General features: G+C 41.6%; 1 protein-coding gene across 3 annotated transcripts in view; it reads left to right on the top strand.

Annotated features, from left to right (window-relative positions):
- LOC119811686 (zinc finger protein 709-like) overlaps positions 1–17,685 on the top strand; it is a 40,832-nt gene extending 23,147 nt beyond the window's left edge. Inside the window, exons 1-4 of one of the 3 annotated variants that reach the window (XM_038325615.1) lie at positions 8,285–9,096; positions 15,475–15,601; positions 15,804–15,864; positions 16,249–17,685. In XM_038325615.1, coding sequence (XP_038181543.1) covers positions 9,094–9,096; positions 15,475–15,601; positions 15,804–15,864; positions 16,249–17,209 — 1,152 coding nt within the window. In that variant the 5' untranslated portion in view covers positions 8,285–9,093 and the 3' untranslated portion in view covers positions 17,210–17,685. Of the gene's footprint in view, positions 1–8,284; positions 9,097–11,462; positions 11,522–15,474; positions 15,602–15,803; positions 15,865–16,248 lie in introns of those variants that run through there. The other 2 variants (XM_038325614.1, XM_042054929.1) reach the window with 2 other exon arrangements.
- Positions 17,686–19,364: the final 1,679 nt, after the last annotated feature.

The following is a 19,364-nucleotide window of genomic DNA, read 5'->3' as shown; positions in this document are numbered from 1 at the left end:
CTGTGTAGGACATTGTCACCAGCACTGCCTTTGCGGGGGGGGGGGGGGAGGGTGTTGCTTTGGACTTAACAAAAAGGACTTGCTGCTCTTGTAAAGAACCTAGGTTCACTTGCCAGCACCCATAGTTTCAGGGGATACAACTCCCTTTTCCGATTTGACATGCCCTAGGCATACATGTGGCTCATAAATAAATTGGAAAAAATTTATGTATTTAGGCATACATAAATAAATTGGAAAAAAATCCAGGTTCTTTTTAAAAATTCAAAGTCTTGGGTTGGAAAGACTTCTCAGCAGTTAAGAGCACTGACTGCTCTCCTGGAGGATGTAAATTCAATTCCCAGCAACTACATGGCAGCTCACAACTCTCTGTAACTCCATTTCCAGGGGTAGCCAACACATACATACAGACATACATGCAGGTATAGTGTAAATAAAAAGATTTAAAAAATCCAAAATCTTTCCAGATGGTGGTGGCACATACCTTTAATTCCAGAACTCGGGAGGCAGAGGCACGTGAACCTCTGAGTTCAAGGCCAGCCTGGTCTACATAGCAAGTTTAAGAAAGTGAGAGGACGGTCGAAGAATGGATAAGAAAAATGTGGTACATTTACACAATGGAGTACTACACAGAAGAAAAAATAACGACAGCTTGAATTTTGCAGGAAAATGGATGGAGCTGGAAAACATTATTTTGAGTGAAGTAATCTAGACAGACAATTATCACATGACAATTAACAATAACTCATAGGTGGTTTTTAAACATAAAGCAAAGAAAGCCATCCTACAAACCACAATCCCAGAGAATTTAGACAACAGTGAGGACACTAAGAGAGACTTACATAGATACAATCTACATGGGAAGCAGAAAGTAGAAAAAGACAAGATCTGAGTAAATTGGGAGCATGGGGTCCTTAGGGGAGGATTGAAGGAGGGAGGGAAGAGGCGGGGAGGGGAGCAGAGAAAAATGTAGAGCTCAATAAATATCAATAAAAAGAAAGAGAGAGGAAAAGTGGTTTCTATATGGGCTTGGTGGTACAGTTCTAGCATATGATTGAGGCAGGAGGATTGTAAATTTTAGGCCAGCCTGAGCTACATAGTGAGATTATGTTTTGTGTGTGTGTGACCTTGTTGGAGGAGGTGTGTCGTAGCTAGTGAGCTTAGAGATTTCAAAAGATTGAAGTCATTCCCAGTGTTCCCTCTCTACCTCTTTTTTTAAAATAAATGAAATTCAACTTTATTTTTTAAGATTGATTTATTTATTATGTATACAATGTTCCTCCTGACTGTACACCTGCACACCAGAAGAGGGCACCAGATTTTATTATAGATGGTTGTGAATCACCATGTGGTTGCTGAGACTTGAACTCAGGACCTGTGGAAGAATAGCCAGTGTTCTTAACCTCTGAGCTATCTTCCCAGTCCCCCTCTACTTCTTGCCTGAAAATCAAGATGTGAATTCTCAGATACTATTCCACCTCCACCCCTCATCAGCATCAACATGCCTTTGCTCTACCATCATAGACTCTGAAATTCTAATCATAATTATAAACTCTTTCTTATATAGTCTGCCTTGATTATGGTGTTTTGTCAGAGTAATAGAAAAATAATTGAAAATTGATATATATCAGGAAGTATACAAGCACTGTGACAAACCTGACCATGTTGATTGTGGAATGTGGAATGTGGAAGACTCTGGGAGTTTGACGTAGGACAGTGCACATTGTAAGCAGGACTCAGCAGAATTTCCCAGTAGAATCCTGCAGAACAGCGGTGCTGAGAGCGCTACAGACTGCGGAGGCACAACTCGAGCTTTCGCAAAGGAACGATATTGGCAACTGGGCTAGTGACTCCGCCCCACCCCCGCCCATCCGAGACAGGGTTTCTCTATGTAACTTTGGCTGTCCCGGAACTCTGGAGACCAGGCTGGCCTCGAACTCACAGAAATCTGCCTGCCTCTGCCTCTTGAGTGCTGGGATTAAAGGCATGCTTTCTGCCCTTGTCCTAAAATTTTCCTGAGACTAAATTAAAACTAATTTTGTTGGTAGAGGAGGTTTCAAGACAGCCTAACATTGACCTTGTTATGTAGTTATTAAATCTTCAGAACTACATGAAAAAATATTTTTTTTCTGTGTAGCCCTGGATGACTTGGAACTAACTCTGCAAACCAGGCTGGCCTCAAATTCAGAGATCCTCCTGCCTCTGCCTCCAGAATACTGGGATGTGCCACCATGCCTGGCCCAAAATGGTAAATATTAACTCTGTTGTGTGATTATTAGTGATGTTTTGTTTTGTTTTGTTTTTTGAGACAAGGTTTCTCTGTAGCTTTGGGGCTTCTCCTGGAACTAGCTCTTGTAGACCAGGTTGGCCTAGAACTCACAGAAATCTGCCTGTCTCTGCCTCCCAAGTGCTGGGATTAAAGGCGTAAACCACCACTACTCAGCTAGTGATGATTCTTAATGCAGACCTACAATGAAAAAGAACAAGTAGGAAAAAAAAGAAATAAAAATATACAGTTTTACATAATTTTTAAAAGAAAAAGCATCAGGAAATTTAATTTTTAAGCCAAGGTTTGTGCTGAAAGGAAAAGGGAGTGGCTAAGAGCACTGGCTGCTCTTGGAGCGAACTTAGGTTTGGTTCCCACATGGCACCACTTCTCAGCCTCTCTCAATCCTGCAGCTTCTATGCTGCCACAACTAATAGCACATGGGAGACTTTTTGTTGTTGTTGTTGTTGTTGTTGTTGTTTCTCTGTGTTTTGGAGCCTGTCCTGGAACTCACTCTGTAGACCAGACTAGACTCAAACTCAGAGATCTGCCTGCCTCTGTCTCCTGAGTGTGCTGGGATTAAGGCGTGCACCCTCACCACCTGGCTAATCATTTCTTATTGTGTGTTCAGAGCTGTCTTTTTTCTTTAGCTGTCAGGAAGAATACCAGCTGCATGGGAGACTTAAACATTACCAAATTCAACTTTCACACAACAGCTCACAACCATCTTTTACTCCAGTTTTAGGGGATCTGATGCCCTCTTCTGACCTCTTTAGACACATCCATGATGTTTATGTACACATGTGGTACATAGACATCCATACAGGCAAGACACTCACATACATACAGTAAAAATAGATCCTTAGATTCTCTCTAAGCTTCTCGCTGGGCAACAGTGGCACATGCCTTTAATCCCAGCATTTGGGAGGCAGAGGCAGGTGGATCTCTGTGTTTTAGGCCAGCATGGTCTACAGAGTAAGTTCCAGGACAGCCAGGGTTATGCAGAGAAACTGTTTCAAAAATATGAGAGAGGAGAGAGAGAGAGAGAGAGAAAGAAGAGGCAAGGCCTGATCCATATTGGGATCTTAGTTACTATTCAGGGCTAACTTCATGATCATTGTGACAAGAATCATGGCAAGAGCTAGGTATGATGCTGGAGCAGTAGCTGAGGGTGTGCATCTCATCAGAGAGAGAGAGAGAGAGAGAGAGAGAGAGAGAGAGAGAGAGAGAGAGAGAGAGAGAGAGAGAGAGAGAGAGAGAGAGAGAGAGAGAGAGAGAAGGGCCATTGCTGCTTTTTAAAGCAAAAGAGACCATGCCCAAGTGGGCTGTTATCTTAAAGGCTATTGGCTGAAGGAGTGGATGGAGCTCTACAGCAGGGCCTCATCCTCCTTATGGAGACTTCCTGAGGTCACTGTTAGGCATGTTCATGGTTTACTGTAGAAAACTGATAGAGAATCAAGCCTGAAATCATATACAGGAAGGTAGAGTAAACTGTTTTCTAGAATTAGTACTCTATATGACCATTAATATCACAACAAAATGTTTAATATATATGAATATATATGTAAATCTTATACATCTTAACCTGAAGAAAAGCTTTTAAGGGGTCAATATAAAACCAAAGAATTATTAGTAGCAATAGTCCTTAAATTTTTGTTACTCTTCTGTCCCATATCAGGTGGCTTTTCTGACATGAAAGAGATTTTGTATTTCATTTTATTAAGCATGCTTGGGTTTAGAGAAGGCAAGAGCCACACTATAGCTCCAATGCCAGCTTTAATCTTTAATTGGATGGGGACACAAAAAGACCATTTGCATTACATGTCTGTAGAGAACAGCAGAAATAAACATTTCTAGCAAATGTGTGATTATATAATTAGCATTTTCTGAACTCAAAGCAGCTGCCCATTGAAAATGATGTATCTGGCTGGGTGGTGGTGGCACATGCCTTTAATCCCAGCACTTGGGGAGGCAGAGGCAGGAGGATCTTTGTGAGTTCGAGGCTAGCCTGATCTACAAGAGCTAGTTCCAGGACAGGCTCCAAAAGCTACAGAGAAACCCTGTCTCGAAAAACAAAAAGAAAAAACAAAAAACAAAAAACAAAAAAAAGAAAGAAAGAAAGAAAGAAAGAAAAAGAAAGAAAAAAAGGTGTATCAATGGTGTGGTATACTTATTTTAATTTTCCAAATTCTACAAAATGGTACACATCCATCTGCAAGATTTTTATTCCTTTGGGTTATTTCCTGCAGATAGTGGTGTTTGGTTGTATAAAGTACAAGTAGAACATTTCCTTATAAAGTCCTTGGTTTGTTACCACGTGATGGAAAAGCCTTTTTTTTAAACCTTTGCTATTGACATATTTTTTTAAATTAAAATTCAGCCCTTCAGCACATTTCCAATCAATAATTGAGTCGATTTCTGCATTACCTTGTGCTAGAGAACCTGGCAGACCCATATGGGATTGGATGTGTTCTATGTATGTGGGATAATGCCTATTCTTGATTATATTTTACAACTTTTTAAAAATGAAGTCAACTCTATACTGTCTGATATAAATTCAGTATGCAAAACAACTCTTCATATTGTGAATCAGTAACTATATTGAGGGGTTCTTTAAAAGCTCTAAGTACCATGAGGATAGCATATAATCCTTACTTTTAGACAGAATCATAAGGGTTTTGTTCCACTTTACTTTCAATTTCTGATTTGTGACCCGCCTTTTCTGATCTATTTGCATCAGTATAGAATGTAGGGACTTCACTTATTGGTGTGTCTCATACAATGCAAAGAAGGATCCAGCTAGTTCTCTTTTTAAATTGAATTCTCTTGTTTTTAGGATAGTTGTTGCTAAGATCTCCTAAAAAATTAGCACAAGCTCTTTGCCAGGGTTCACTTCCTTCCCATAATTTGTCAATTTCCTCATTATTAAAAGGTACTATAATTTCTACAGGGTCTAATCCTGCTAATGGACGAAGTCTCAGTTTTCCTTTTAGAATCAAAAAACCTTTTTAAATTTTTTTCTCAGTTTATGTGGTAAAAAGATCCATTCTAAGATACTATCTTCCCTGTACATTAAAATTCTTGTAGGAGAATGTTTGGAGGATAATATGACCAGAATGCTGTTAAGCTTCAGATCCATAGGATTGACATGTGCTTTATGTGATTTCTCTTCAATCAAAGGTAATTCTCAGCTTCAGCTGATAATTCTCTGGGACTATTTAAATCCTGTCACCATCTAAGGTTTTGTTTAAATTAATTAGGTTATCAGGTTCTATCCCAATTTTGGGCCATAGATGGAAATGTCTCCTAGCAATCTTTGGAAGTCATTAAGCGTCTGCAATATATCTCTCCTAGCTGGGCGGTGGTGGCGCACGCCTTTAATCCCAGCACTCGGGAGGCAGAGGCAGGCGGATCTCTGAGTTTGAGGACAGCCTGGTCTACAAGAGCTAGATTCAGGATAGGCTCTAGAAACTACAGGGAAACCCTGTCTCGAAAAAAAACAAAAAAACAACAAAAAAATTTATCTCTCCTAATTTGCACCTTTTGCGGTCTAATTTTTTAATAAACCTATTTTACAGCCTAAATAATTAATAGAACCTCATCTTTGTATTTTTTCAGGAGCAATTTGTAATCCCCAACAAGGCAAAATTTTCTTTACTTCTTCAAACATTCTTTCTTCCCTTTTAAAAAGGTTTATTTATTTATTATGTATACAGTATCTGTCTACATGTATCCCTGCAGGCCATAAGAGGGTACCAGATCTCATTGTAGATAGTTGTGAGCCACCATGTGGATGCTCGGAATTGAACTCAGGACCTCTGGAAGAGCAGTCAGTGCTCTTAAGCTCTGAGCCATCTCTCCAACCCCTCAAACATTCTTCCTAAAGTATCTACATTGGAATCAAATAGTAAAATGCCTTCCATGCAATGGTAATTTCCAGATTGAGGAAATTACTTACATATTGTAGGTGGAGACAGCACTTTCATTTCCTGGCTGCTCAGACATGAATAATCACACAGAAACTAAATTACAATACCGTTTGGCTGATGTATCAGGTGTATTTCTAGCTAGCTCTTACATCTTAAATCAACCCATTCTATTGTCTGTATATTGCCACATGGCCATGGTGTTATTTCATTTTCTTTATGTCTTGTTTCCTTGGCTGCTATCTGGTATCTGCTTGACTTCACCTGCTCTCTCTATATATCTCTGTTCGGGTTTCCCACCTGGCTTTACTCTGCTAAGCCATTGACTGAAAAATCTTTATTCATCAGCCAATAAAAGTAAACCATATACAGAAGGACATCCCACATCAATGTATCATTTCCAATGGCTGACTTACAAAATATTGGCACTGAGTGGGGCTATTTAACATTCCCTGTGGGAGAATCTTCCATTGATATCTTTTTAGCAGGATGAGAATTATTATAAGTAGGCACTGTGAAGGCAATTTTTTCTGTGTTTTTCTAGTAAAGGCTAGTGAAGAAAAGTCTTTTAAATCACTAACTATAAGAGGTTATCTTTGCCGGGCGGTGGTGGCGCACGCCTTTAATCCCAGCACTTGGGAGGCAGAGGCAGGTGGATCTCTGTGAGTTCAAGGCCAGCCTGGTCTACAAGAGCTAGCTCCAGGACAGGCTCTAAAAAAGCTGCAGAGAAACCCTGTCTCGAAAAACCAAAAAAAGAAAAAAGAAAAAGAAAGAAAAAAAAAAAGAGGTTATCTTTTAGGAAATAGAGAAAGCAAAGGAATGCCAGATTGTAGAGAACCCACTGGCTGAATCACCTTATTAACAGCTCTTAGATCTGTTACCATTCTTCAGTTTCCAGTGTAACAATGAACAGGGCCTGCTTGTTGGGGTTTCTGTCCTTCCCAGTACCCCACAGCCGGCAAGCCCCAAAGAAAATCACACAGATATCTCTATGAGTTATAAAGCTGATTGGCATCTTAGCTCAGGCTGCTTATTAGCTCTTGTAGCTTATATTAATCCATTATTCTGATCTATTTTTGCCATATGGCTCGGTACCTTTTTCAGCTGACAGGTTAGATCTTGCTTCCTCGGTGATCTGCGCAGGACTGGGAGGAATCAACTTCCTCCTTCCCAGAATTCTCCTGTTCTCATTGCATCATTTCTACTTCCTGTCTGGTTTTCCCGCCTATACTTCCTGCCTGGCCAATCAGTGTTTATTTAAAACATGATTGACAGAATACAGACAATTCTGCACCATTCCAGATTTCTTTTTAACAAATACAAAATTCCAAGGGCTGGTTGATTCTTCAATATGCTGAGCATCTAGTTGCTCCTGTACCAGCTGTTCTAAAGCCTGCAGCTTCTCCATTGTTAAAGGCCATTGCTCCACCCATACAGGTTTGCCTGTCAACCGTTTGAAAGGTGATCAGCAGCTGTTGTGCCCTGTTCTTACACAACCTGAATGGTCAGTGATTATTCTATATAAAACTGTCTAATATTTTTCTCAGAAACATACATTAATCTATGTTTGTTTCTAAGATTGGGGGAATATTAATCTGAGTATTCCATTGCTGTAACAAATCACATTCCTACAAATTCATTGCTATGTTAGCCACATATGGTTTTAATATTCCTGTCTGTCCATCTGGCTGTATACATTAAACCCATTTTATGCTCTGATTTACCTGAGATAAAAGTTTCAGTCCCTAAAAACTCAACATTTACATCCTGAAAAGACCAATTTGGATACCAAGATTCTGATGAAATTATTGTTACATCCATACCTGTGTCTACCATACCTTCAATGACATTTACTTGTATTTTCATCTTTTTTCTCCTCTCCTCTCCTTTTCCCTCCTCTCTTCCCTTTCCCTCCCTCTCTCCTTCCCTTCCTCCCTCTCTCCCTCCCTTCCTCCCTCTCTCCTTCCCTCCTTCCTTACTTTCTTCTTTCTGTTTCTCTGTGTACCCTTGGCTGTTCTGGAATTTGCTCTATAGACCAGGATGGCCTTGAACTCGCCTGCCTCTTCCTCCTAAATGCTGGGATTAAAAGCGTGTACCACTACCACCTGGCTGTATTTTCTTAATTAATCATTCATAGAGGAAAGCTGAGGTCATTGTGGGTGGGACTACCCCTAGCCTGGTGGTACTGGGTCCTATAATAAAGTAAGCCCAGCAAGCCAGTAAGCAGCACCCTTCCCATGGCCTCTGCGTCAGCTCCTGCTTCCAGCTCACTGTCCTGTTTCTGCCTTGGCTCCCGTCCATGGATTATGATTCTGGATATGGAAACTAAACCATTTGCTTTGGTCATAGTAACCTAACAAAGCCAGAGGAGACCTTGGATCTGTAGTTGCCAACTGATGTGGGTTCTGGAAAGTGAACGTGGTCCTCTGAAGAGCAGCAAGTGCGCTCAACCTCTGAGCTCTCTCTTTCTCTGGCTACCTCCTATACAGACTGGAACCAAGGTGGGCTGCTTGCCCTTCTGGTCTGAGGCACAGGGACAATTATACTGGACACTGTGTTGGTAACTGGATGGTGTACAAGAACCATCTGGTGCCCATTAGACTAGAAGTGCCTTCTGAGCTCGCCAAGGATTAGAGCAGGGTCAAGTCAGCAGGAGCAAAAGGCAGTGCAGGGCAGGGACTGTGCCGGTTCAACTCTTCAGCTCTTGCTGTCACTCAGGAGTACGCTGGGCCAATCAGGATCTCCAAACTCACATCGTTCAAAGCAGCGGGAGGCGGGTTCTGTATGGTCGCCATGCTGTGGACTGAACTCTGCTGAGGGAGGCCCCGTGTGTACGTGTGCTGCGCTGTTAGAGCTACTCCCGGGAGCTGTGAGGAAAGCGCAGGCGAACTCGGACGCTGTGACATGGTGAGCGCGGGGCTGCTGTCCCCAGACGGGAAGGAGAGGCAGCTGTGGTGGCTCTTTCCGTCCGCAAAGCTCGGCCCGCTGCCGACCTCCTGCCGTAGCTGCTGCTGATGTGCACCTCCGCCCCTCGGCTGCGTCTGCGCAGAGCACCGGGCGCCGCAGGGGCGGTCTGCCTTCCGTGCCGTGCTGTCACTCACAAGCTGTGGATTTGGTGCTGTGTCTGGAGTTAGGCTGCTAAACTCAAGGTCCCGCGATGGAGAGTCCACTTTGAGTTAATTTTGTGAAAGTTGTAAACTGTAATGTACTCTAATCTTTTGCTTATGGATGCCCAGGTTGTTGGATAATATTTGAGAAGACCATAATCTCCTCATTGAGTGTCATTTGCTGTTTTTTTTTTTTTTTAAAGATGAATTATGTATACAGTGTTCTGGCTGCATGAATCCCTGCAGGCCAGAAGAGAGCACCAGATGATTGTGAGCCGCCATGTGGGTGCTGGGTATTGAACTCAGGACCTCTGTAAAGACAGTCTGTGCTCTTAACCTCGGAGCCATCTCTCCAGCCCTCATTTGCTTTTTTTTTAAAAAAATTAACTGTAGCCGGGCAGCGGTGGCGCACGTCTTTAATCCCAGCACTCAGGGAGGTAGAGGCAGGATGAACTCTGTGAGTTTGAGGCTAGCCTGGTCTACAAAGCGAGCTCCAGGATAGCCAGAGATACACAAAAACCCTGTCTTGAAAAACAAAAACAAAAAAACAAAAAACAAAAAAATTGACTGTATGGTGTGTTTGCTTTTTTTTTTTTGTATTATTTTGTAGATAGATTTATTTTCAAATATTCGTACACTATCATGATTATTAAATTTTTTGTAAAGATAGTATTGTTTATGTACTGTTTCTTCAAAATTGTGTTGAACAATTTTTCCCTTTACATATAACCTTTAGAATAGCATTCACACAAAATGTTCTGCTGTTACACAAGATATTAGGATTCTTGTTGGGATTGGGTTACATTTATAGTTTAATTGAGGGAAGCAATATTTCTTTTTAATCTTTTGTGTATTTTGCGTTTTGTTGTTTTGCCTGTATGCATGTTTGTGAACCACATACATACAGTACTGTTGGGAGCTAGAAGAGGGCATTAGGACACTCTTGACTGGTATTACAGATGATTGTGAGCCCTCATGTGGGTACTGGGAATTGAACTCAGGTCCTATGGAAGAGCAACAAATGATCTTAACCCCTGAGTAGACTCTAGCTCCCAGAAAGCAACATCTTGATGTTGTCTTCTATTTACCAAGAGCATTGCATAACTCATAATTTGTGGACTTACTTGAATTATCTATCTATCTATCTATCTATCTATCTATCTATCTATCTATCTATCTATCTATCTATTTTAGACTAGATCTCTCTATGTAGTCCTGGAACTCAGTCTTTAGACCAGGCTGGCATTGAATTCACAGATCTTCCTGCCTCTGCCTCCTGAGTGCTGGTGTTAAAGACCTATGCCACTATGCCTGGCTTAACTTTTTTTTTTTTTTTTAAAGATATTTATCTTCATCCATAGATCTTTGTTAAATTTATTATATGTTTTTCTTTGTGTCTCTTTTGCTCTGTGGCTCTGTATATGCACTGTGAAATTGTTAACCATTCAATTGTCCATTGCTGTTACACTGGAAAATGATGGACTTCATGTATTAACCTTGTATTTCAAAAGTTTGCTGTATTAGTTCCTTGAGTTTTTGTTGGTCTAGAAATTTTATGTTTGGAAAGACCTGTATTTTATTTATTATATTTTTAAAATTTTTATTTTTGAGATTATAATACAATTCCAACATTCCTTCCCTTTCCTTCCTCCAAGCCTTCTTCAATATACCCCTGTTTGCTCTCCTTCAAATTCATAGCCTCTTATTTCAATAATTGCTATTGCATGCATATAACATATATTCCCAAATCTGACCTGCTCAGTCCATGTAATATTACTAGTGTGTATGTTTTCAGGGCTGACCATTTGGCACTGGAAAACCAATTGGTGTGCTCTTCACAGGGGAAGACCATCTTTTCCATGCCCAGCTTTCCTCAGTTATCTATAGTTCTTTGAGTTGAAGGCTTCATGGGCTTTTTCTGATTCACTTTGGCATGCCCATTGGTGGTGTCTTTGTTCACCTCATGTTTGGGTGTTTGTGTTAGTGAGACTAAAGTCTCATAAATGAGCATACCTTCTCATATTACTAGGAGACAGCCTCATAGCAAACTCCCTCTGTGTGTTACAATCTTTCCACCCAAGACTTTTATTCATTCATTCATTCATTCTTCTGTTTTTCAAGATAGTGTTTCTTGGTGTTGCCCTGACTGTCCCGGAATTTCGCTCTGTAGACCAAGCTGGTCTACAGATCTGCCTGTTTCTGCCTCCTGAGTGATGGGATTAAAGGTATGTGCCACCACTGTCTGGCTGCTCTTACATTTGTGTGTGTGTGTGTGTGTGTGTGTGTGTGTGTATTTTCAAGATGGGGTTTCTCTGTGGCTTTGAAGTCTGTTCTGGAATTAGCTCTTGTAGACCAGCTGACCTGGAACTCACAGAGATTTGTCTGCCTCTGCTTCCTTGAGTGCTGGGATTAAAGATGTGTGCTACCACCACCAGCTTTAACTCTTACATTTAAATAACCCATATTTCTTATCTACACTCTGCTAAATGGGGCTTGGAATCTTTTCTCAGTATGGGATGCTCATCTTGCTTCTACCTGTGTCTGCTGGCTACTCCTCTGACTCTGCTCTTCTTCATGCCAGCAGCCTTAGTTTGTCCCGCCTATACTTCCAGCCTGGCTACTGGCCAGTAAGTTCTTCATTAATCAATGAGAATAATACATATTCACAGTATACAAAAGGATTATTTCACAGCACCTGTCCTGTTCTTAGGCCAACGGTATCATATTCATCTGGTCTTCATGCTTTTCCTATCCTTATGAGCTTGATATGGCTGTTCTAACTGATTGGTGTAGCTCAGGGCCAATGGAGAATGGCTTCCCTCTAGACCTGCCTGGCTGGCCCATCTGGGACTGTGCCTCTTGAGGGCTCCGCTAGACACTTGGCCTGAGCTGCAGCTGGGTCTGTTTCCACGGTATCTCCCTTAGTCATGTGTGGTTCCGTGAACCTCTGGCTAGGTGAGAAGTTTCCATCTTCACGTTGGAGAGAAACATATACATATACAGCTTGTTGTGGGGTCTTCTTCAGTTTACACCTAGGGGACCAACTTAGTTTTCTTCATTTGCTTTATCTTGACATTTTTGCTTTCTATGAACCATTTTTAAGGCATTGCACCCTTCCAGAAGTTCACTAGCTTAGCATTTGACTTTCTGTGCATTTTTCTTGAGGAACTCCCGTTCCACACAAATCTTGCTTTATTTACTTTAAGTGATGGGGGTAGACCCTGTTCTTTGCTTTGTCCTTCTTTCAGCTCCTCTCTGTGGCCTCACTACTTTACAGATCACTTTAGCTCCATGTCTGAGATCCTTCAGTGCTTTTCTTGCATCATAAGTCTCGTTCTGCTAAGGAGCTCAGCAAAGGCACTGAAGCTTCACACTGGCCTCAAGAGCTGTTCTGAATTAACTTCTTTCCTAAATCTGCAGTGAACTCAGTCCTGTCTCGCATTGTGTAACACTTCTGTCATTCTCATTTCTTTCCTGATCACTTTCCCCTGTGTTTTCCTCTTAACTGTCTTGACTCTTCTCATGGGTTCCAAACTTGTGGGTCCCAGAAAGGGCTTTTTAGTTTTGATCTGACTTCCATGTTTTTTTTTCCTTATAGCTTGACAACTGTAAGAGCCAGCATCTCCCTCTCATTCTCTGTCTTTTCTACTTTCTTTTCCAAATCAGAGGCTAATGCAGAGGCTAGCAAACTCATGTCCTTTCCATGGTGTAATTCCTCCTGCACAGCATGTTCAGTCCGAGCAGCCTCAGACACACTTTTTATTACACAAAGCAACAGTCAGGCAACCTCCCGGGCAGCTTGCTGGTAATCTCCTCTCACCAGATGCTTTGGAGACTGCCAGTTCTTCCAGAGTCTGCGTGCTTATATGGCAGGCCCTACTCATCAAGCAAGTACGCCACTCCTGCCACATAGCAGAAGACTGCCTGCCAGGGATTCCCCACAGACATTCCTACAGGGCTCCATCTTACTCATGGTTCTCACTACCTATCTCATGACACATTCAGCTTCCACCATAGGAAGAAGGCACACTGCCATATGTCACATGGGGAAGAACAGCTGTACCAGAGTTTCCTTCACCATTAATCTGTTCAGCCTCAGTTGCAGGCTTTGCTGCCCATTGCCAAGACCTTGAAATCACTCCTCCTATACTTATTGTTTCTGTCATGCTCTTATTCTGTTGCTGAGTGTATTGTGTGAGACTTTCCTACAGAGATATGACACAAAGGTCTGCTCACCCCAAGATAGGGACCTGAGGACAAACAAAAGTAATAATTTCACCAGTGTCCATCGTGGTGAACCAGTGAGTCTGTTGTGTAGTGAGGAGCTGCGGGCGGCTTCCCGCCGCCTTGCTCTCGGCCACCAGCTAGCTTAAAACCCGAAATAACAACACACAAATTGTATTCTTTTATACACTGCCTGGCCCATTAATTTCAGCCTCTTACTCACATCTTGACTAACCCATATCTAATAATCTTTGTAACACCACGAATGGTGTCTTACCGGGAAAGATTCAGCATGTCTGAACTGGCGGCTGGCTCCATCGCATCTGTCTGAGGAGAGGCAGGGCAGTCTGGCTAACTTAGGAGAGGCGTAGCATCTGTCTGAGCCATCTACCTCACTTCCTTCTTCCTGTTCTGTCTACTCCACCCACCTAAGGGCTGGCCAAGGCAGTTTCTTTATTAAAACAGAAGACTCTCCCACATCACTGTTGGGTATAATTCGAAGCATATGGCTGAGGGGTTACTTGGAGGAGCGAGGATGACTACAGGTCAGAAAGCCCATCCCAATACAGGTAAATGCTGAGCTGCTGCGCGGCTCCCAGGCTGTTCCCGAGGACCAGGGGTCTCCTCTCTGGCAGTTGTTTGCCACTTCTAAAAATTTGGGGAGTGGCTTGTGTTCCCAAAGGGGTGAATAGACTTTACAAGTCTCCTGACTTTAAGCTTCCACATAGGGAGCAATGTTGCAAATTGGAGAGAATTGCCTATACATGGTTTTATACAAAATTTATTTTGTATTTTGGGTTTTTTTGAGACAAGGTTTTCTGTGTAGTCCTGGCTGTCCTGGATCTTGTTCAGTAGATCAGATTGGCCAAAAAACTAACAGAAATCCACCCACCTCTGCCTCTAAGCGCTGATATTAAAGGTGTGCGCCACTGCCCAGTCTAACCATTGTGGTAGCACCTGTGAAATAGTTTCCACTAGAGAGGCTCATTGGACTCATTAACTATTTTCTATTTTCTATTACTATTTTCTTCCTGAAGGCTAATGGGAGTTTAGAAAATTCCAGAGTAGTTACATAAGTCATTTTTGTTGTTGTTGTTGTGAATGGTTGATTTTTTTTTTTTTGGCTTTTTTGAGACAAGGCTTCGCTGTAGCTTTGGAGTCTGTCCTGGAACTAGCTCTTGTAGACCAGGCTGGCCTCAAACTCACAGAGATCTGCCTGTGAGTGCTGGGATTAAAGGCGTGCACCACCACTGCCCGGCTGAATGGTTGATTCTTTATATTCATGTGAATTCTATAAAAATACTAAGTACCCTCATGCCATCAAAATTTAAATATTGTAGCCGGGCGGTGGTGGTGCATGCCTTTAATCCCAGCAGTCTGGAGGCAGAGGCTCTCTGTAAGTTGATCTCTGTAAGTTCGAGGCCAGCCTGGTCCACAAGAGCTTGTTCCAGGACAGCCTCCAAAACTACAGAGAAACCCTGTTTTAAAAAAAAAAGGCTGGAGAGATGGCTCAGAGCTTAAGAGCACTGACTGCTCTTCTAGAGGTCCTGAGTTCAATCCCCAGCAACCACATGGTGGCTCACAACCATCTGTAATGAGATCTGGTGCCCTCTTCTGGCCTGCAAATATACATGCAACCAGAACACTGTATATGTAATAAATAAAGAAATAAATATATCTTTAAAAAAAATTAAAAAAAATCAATATTGTGAGGAGGAATTTCTAAGGACAAGCAGGTGGGAGGACTCCGAGACGGGAAGTAGAAATGCACTGTAGCAAGAGGACTGGGCAGAGCTGCAGCACATCCGGGGCCCTGGGCCCACTGAGAGGAGTGCTGCTGCAGGGCTGCTCCCTTCCTCATCCCTCACTGCTTTACAACTTTCGTGTCATGGAAGACTGTGGATCCCACAGTGTCGAGGGAACCTTTTGTCAGTCAAGTATGTGCAATGTTTAGGCCTCAGTGAGCTTTGAGGATGTGGCTGTGCACTTCACCCAGGAAGAGTGGGCTTTGCTGAATCCTTCCCAGAGGAGTCTGTACAGAGATGTGATGCTGGAGACCTGCAGGAACCTCGCTGCCGTAGGTGAGGACATCATCTTACCTTCACTCTGTACACTAGGGAGCAAGTGACTCTTGGTGTGGATGCTCTTCTGGGATTTGGACTATTGAAAGGGAAGAATGTGGTGAATAAATCAGGCATTGTTACTATGGACACTGAAGTTAAAAAGTAATTTTTTCAGTGATTTCTAATAATTTATCCTCAATTTTCTGGGACTTCCTTTTAGGAAACAGATGGGAAGAAGAAAATGTTGAAGACTGTTATAAAATTCCTGGAAGAAATCTAAGGTAATTTGAATGAAAAGTTGAAAAAAAGGTACTTGAAGAAGTTTCAGCATTCCACGAAAATTTAAGAAACCAAAAACAGCTTTGAGTTGTGTCATTGTTAGGAAAATTATGCCCATATTATGGCACCTAGATATGTGCTGGATGTTAGAGCACTGCTCAGTGTTTCTAGAGGGTTTTCTATTGGAAACACTTGTAGGAACTTGCATCAGTGAATGCTGCTGTTCTAGTTACAGCTCTGTGGGAGCCACAGTATAGAGCCAGCAATTCATTTAGTTTCACATGATTCAGATGGGTCAGAAAGCACACATTTTACCTGATTTTGGGAGCAGTATATGACATAAAACTAATAAGGAGTCTCTCGCTAACATACTTGCTCTTTTTCAGAAGTTCTGTGTTAGAGATCCCCCATGAGAGTACAGAAAATGGTCAGAATCAAGAAACCGTGATGTGGATAGCAAATCTTCATGCAAACATGGCAGTTCATCTTGGACTAACACCGTGTGAATCCGGTGTGAGTGGAAAGGTTTCCATGTGTCCTTCACCCTCTAGTAGGCATGCCACATCTCACCCTCATTATAAGCCACATGATCATGAGGAATGTGGAGCCAAGCAATATAACTTGAACTCTTTCACCAGCTTTCAAAGGTGTATAGGAGCACACACTGGGAATGGGCCTTGTGAATGTGAGATATGTTTAAAAGCTTTTTGTTTTCCAAATTCATTAGGAATACATCCAGAGGCTTACACTGGAAAAACACCCTATCAATACAAGGAATGTGGAAAGGCCTCTGTTTACACACACAGAAGAACCCACACTATGGCTAAGCTTTATGAATGTAACATATGTGGTAAAGCCTTTAGTTCTTCTACTACCCTTCAAAGACATGAAATAATTCACACTGAAAGATTCTATGAATGCACATATTGTGGTAAAGCCTTTAGATATCCCAAATATCTTCGATTACATGAAAGAATTCATACTGGAGAGAAACCATATGAATGTAAACAATGTGGTAAAGCCTTTAGATTTCCTGGTGCCTTGCCTCTACATGAAAAAATTCATACTGGAGAGAAACCCTATGAATGTAAACAATGTGGTAAAGCCTTTAGATTTCCTGGTTCTTTGCCATTACATGAAAAAATTCATACTGGGGAAAAGCCTTATGAATGTAAACAGTGTGGGAAAGCTTTTAGGCGTCACTATCATCTTCAGTTACATGAAAAAATTCATACTGGAGAGAAACCCTATGAATGTAAACAGTGTGGAAAAGCCTTCAGACGGCACAGTCATCTTCAGAGACATGAACGAATTCATGCTGGAGAGAAACCCTATGAATGTAAATAACACGCCAAAGCCTTTACATTTCACAGTTATTTTCTGTCACATGAAAGAATTCATACTGGAGAAAAGAAATACTGTCGGTGTAAACAGTGTTGGAAAAGCTTTGGGTTTCATGGTTCTTACAATGACATGGGATCAGTCATGTACTATGCAGACCCTATGAAGTAAACTCTAGTGAAGCCTCCAGATAGCCATCTTCAGTTTTGTAAAGAGTATACTGGAGAAAGCTGTGTGACCGTGAACATTGTGCTGAAGCTGCTAGATGCTCTACTTGACAGTTGCAGAAAAAGAAATCATTCTGGAAGGAAATCCTCTGGATGTAAATAGTATGGCCAGAAGCTCACAAATCAGTGTTCTTCAGATATAACCTATATGTGAGAAAAACTCTATTAATGTAAAATTTGTACATATGTAAACCCTTTGTATAAAACAGATCCCTTCAGTTCTTTCATATGCATTAAAACCTCTAAGAATGTGAACAGTGTGATAAAGGCATCATCTGTCAAAGTTTCAGAGACAGTGTTGTGTGGGGCAATGTGAAAAAATATTTACTTACCTCAGATGGGAACCAAAAAATTATTCTTCTGAAGCCCAACTTGATGAGTCAATGATTTTATAGGGGTTACTTATAGGACCATGGACAACTCTCAACCAGATACAGCACCAAACCACCCGTGCCACCTTGACTGTTGACTACCACATTGTAAATCTGCACAATCTGAAGGCAACTGGACTGGTCAGAGCCCACTCCTCATAACTCTGCCGGCGCCCTCTGTGACTGTTTTCAGCTTTAGCTTTGGGACTTACAAACTCACTTGTTACTACCTGAACTTGATGTGTTTCCTCCTTGGAGAGTTTCAATTCAGAGGATACAGCTGGACAGCAAGCCGTCTCTTCCAGGGACTCTTTTTTTATTATTGATTTTTATGGAGCTCTACATTTTACTCTGTTCCCCTCTCTACCTCTTCCCTCCCTCTTCAATCCTTCCCCCAAGGTCCCCATGCTCTCAATTTACTCAGGAGATCTTGTCTTTTTCTACTTCCCATTTAGATTAGATCTATGTAAGTCTCTCTTAGTGTCCACATTGTTGTCTAAGTTTTCTGGGATTGTGTTTTGTAGGCCGGATTTCTTTGCTTTAAGTGAGTACATGTGATAATTGGCTTTCTGTGTCTGGGTTACCTCTCTCAAAATGTTTTCTAGCTCCATCCATTTTCCTGCAAAATTCAAGCTGTCGTGGTTTTTTTTCTGCTGTGTATTACTCCATTGTGTAAACGTTCCACATTTTGCTTATCCATTCTTTGGTTGAGGGGCATTTAGGTTGTTTCCAGGTTCTGGCTATAACAAATAATGCTGCTATGAACATAGTTGAGCACATGTCCTTGTGGCATGATTGAGCATCCTTTGGATATATACTCTAAAGTGGTATTACTGGGTCTTGAGGAAGGTTGTTTCCTAATTTTCTGAGAAATCGCCATACTGATATCCAAAGGGGTTGTACCAATTTGCACTCCCACCAGCAATGGAGGAGTTTTCCCTTTACCCCACACTCTTTCCAGCATAAGTTGTCGTCAGTGTTTTTGATCTTGGCCATTCTTACAGGTGTTAAGATGGAATCTCAGAGTTGTTTTGATTTGCATTTCTCTGATGACTAAGGATGTTGAACATTTCCTTAAGTGTCTTTCAGCCATTTTAGATTCCTCTGTTGAGAGTTCTCTGTTTAGGTCTATACTCCGTTTTTTTAATTGGATTATGTGTTCTTTGGTGTCCAATTTCTTAGTTCTTTGTATGTTTTGGAGATAAGACTTCTGTCTGATGTAGGGTTTAGTGAAGATCTTTCCCATTCTGTAGGCTGTCGTTTTGACTTGTTGACCATTGTCCTTTGCTTTACAGAAGCTTTTTCAGTTTCCAGGAGGTTCCCATTTATTATTGTTTTCTCTCAGTGTCTGTGCTGCTGGAGTTATATTTAGGAAGTGGTTCCCTGTGCCAATGCGTTCAAGTGTACTTCCCACTTTCTCTTCTGTAAGGTTCATTGTGGCTGGCTTTATGTTGAGGTCTTTGATCCATTTGGACTTGAGTTTTGTGCATGGTAATAGATATAGGTCTATTTTCATTCTTCTACATGTTGATATCCAGTTATGCCAGTACTACTTGTTAAATG

This window comes from Arvicola amphibius, chromosome 4 (genome assembly GCF_903992535.2).
Source record: "Arvicola amphibius chromosome 4, mArvAmp1.2, whole genome shotgun sequence".
NCBI lineage: Eukaryota > Metazoa > Chordata > Mammalia > Rodentia > Cricetidae > Arvicola > Arvicola amphibius.
This window is presented reverse-complemented; position numbering and strand designations above follow the sequence as displayed.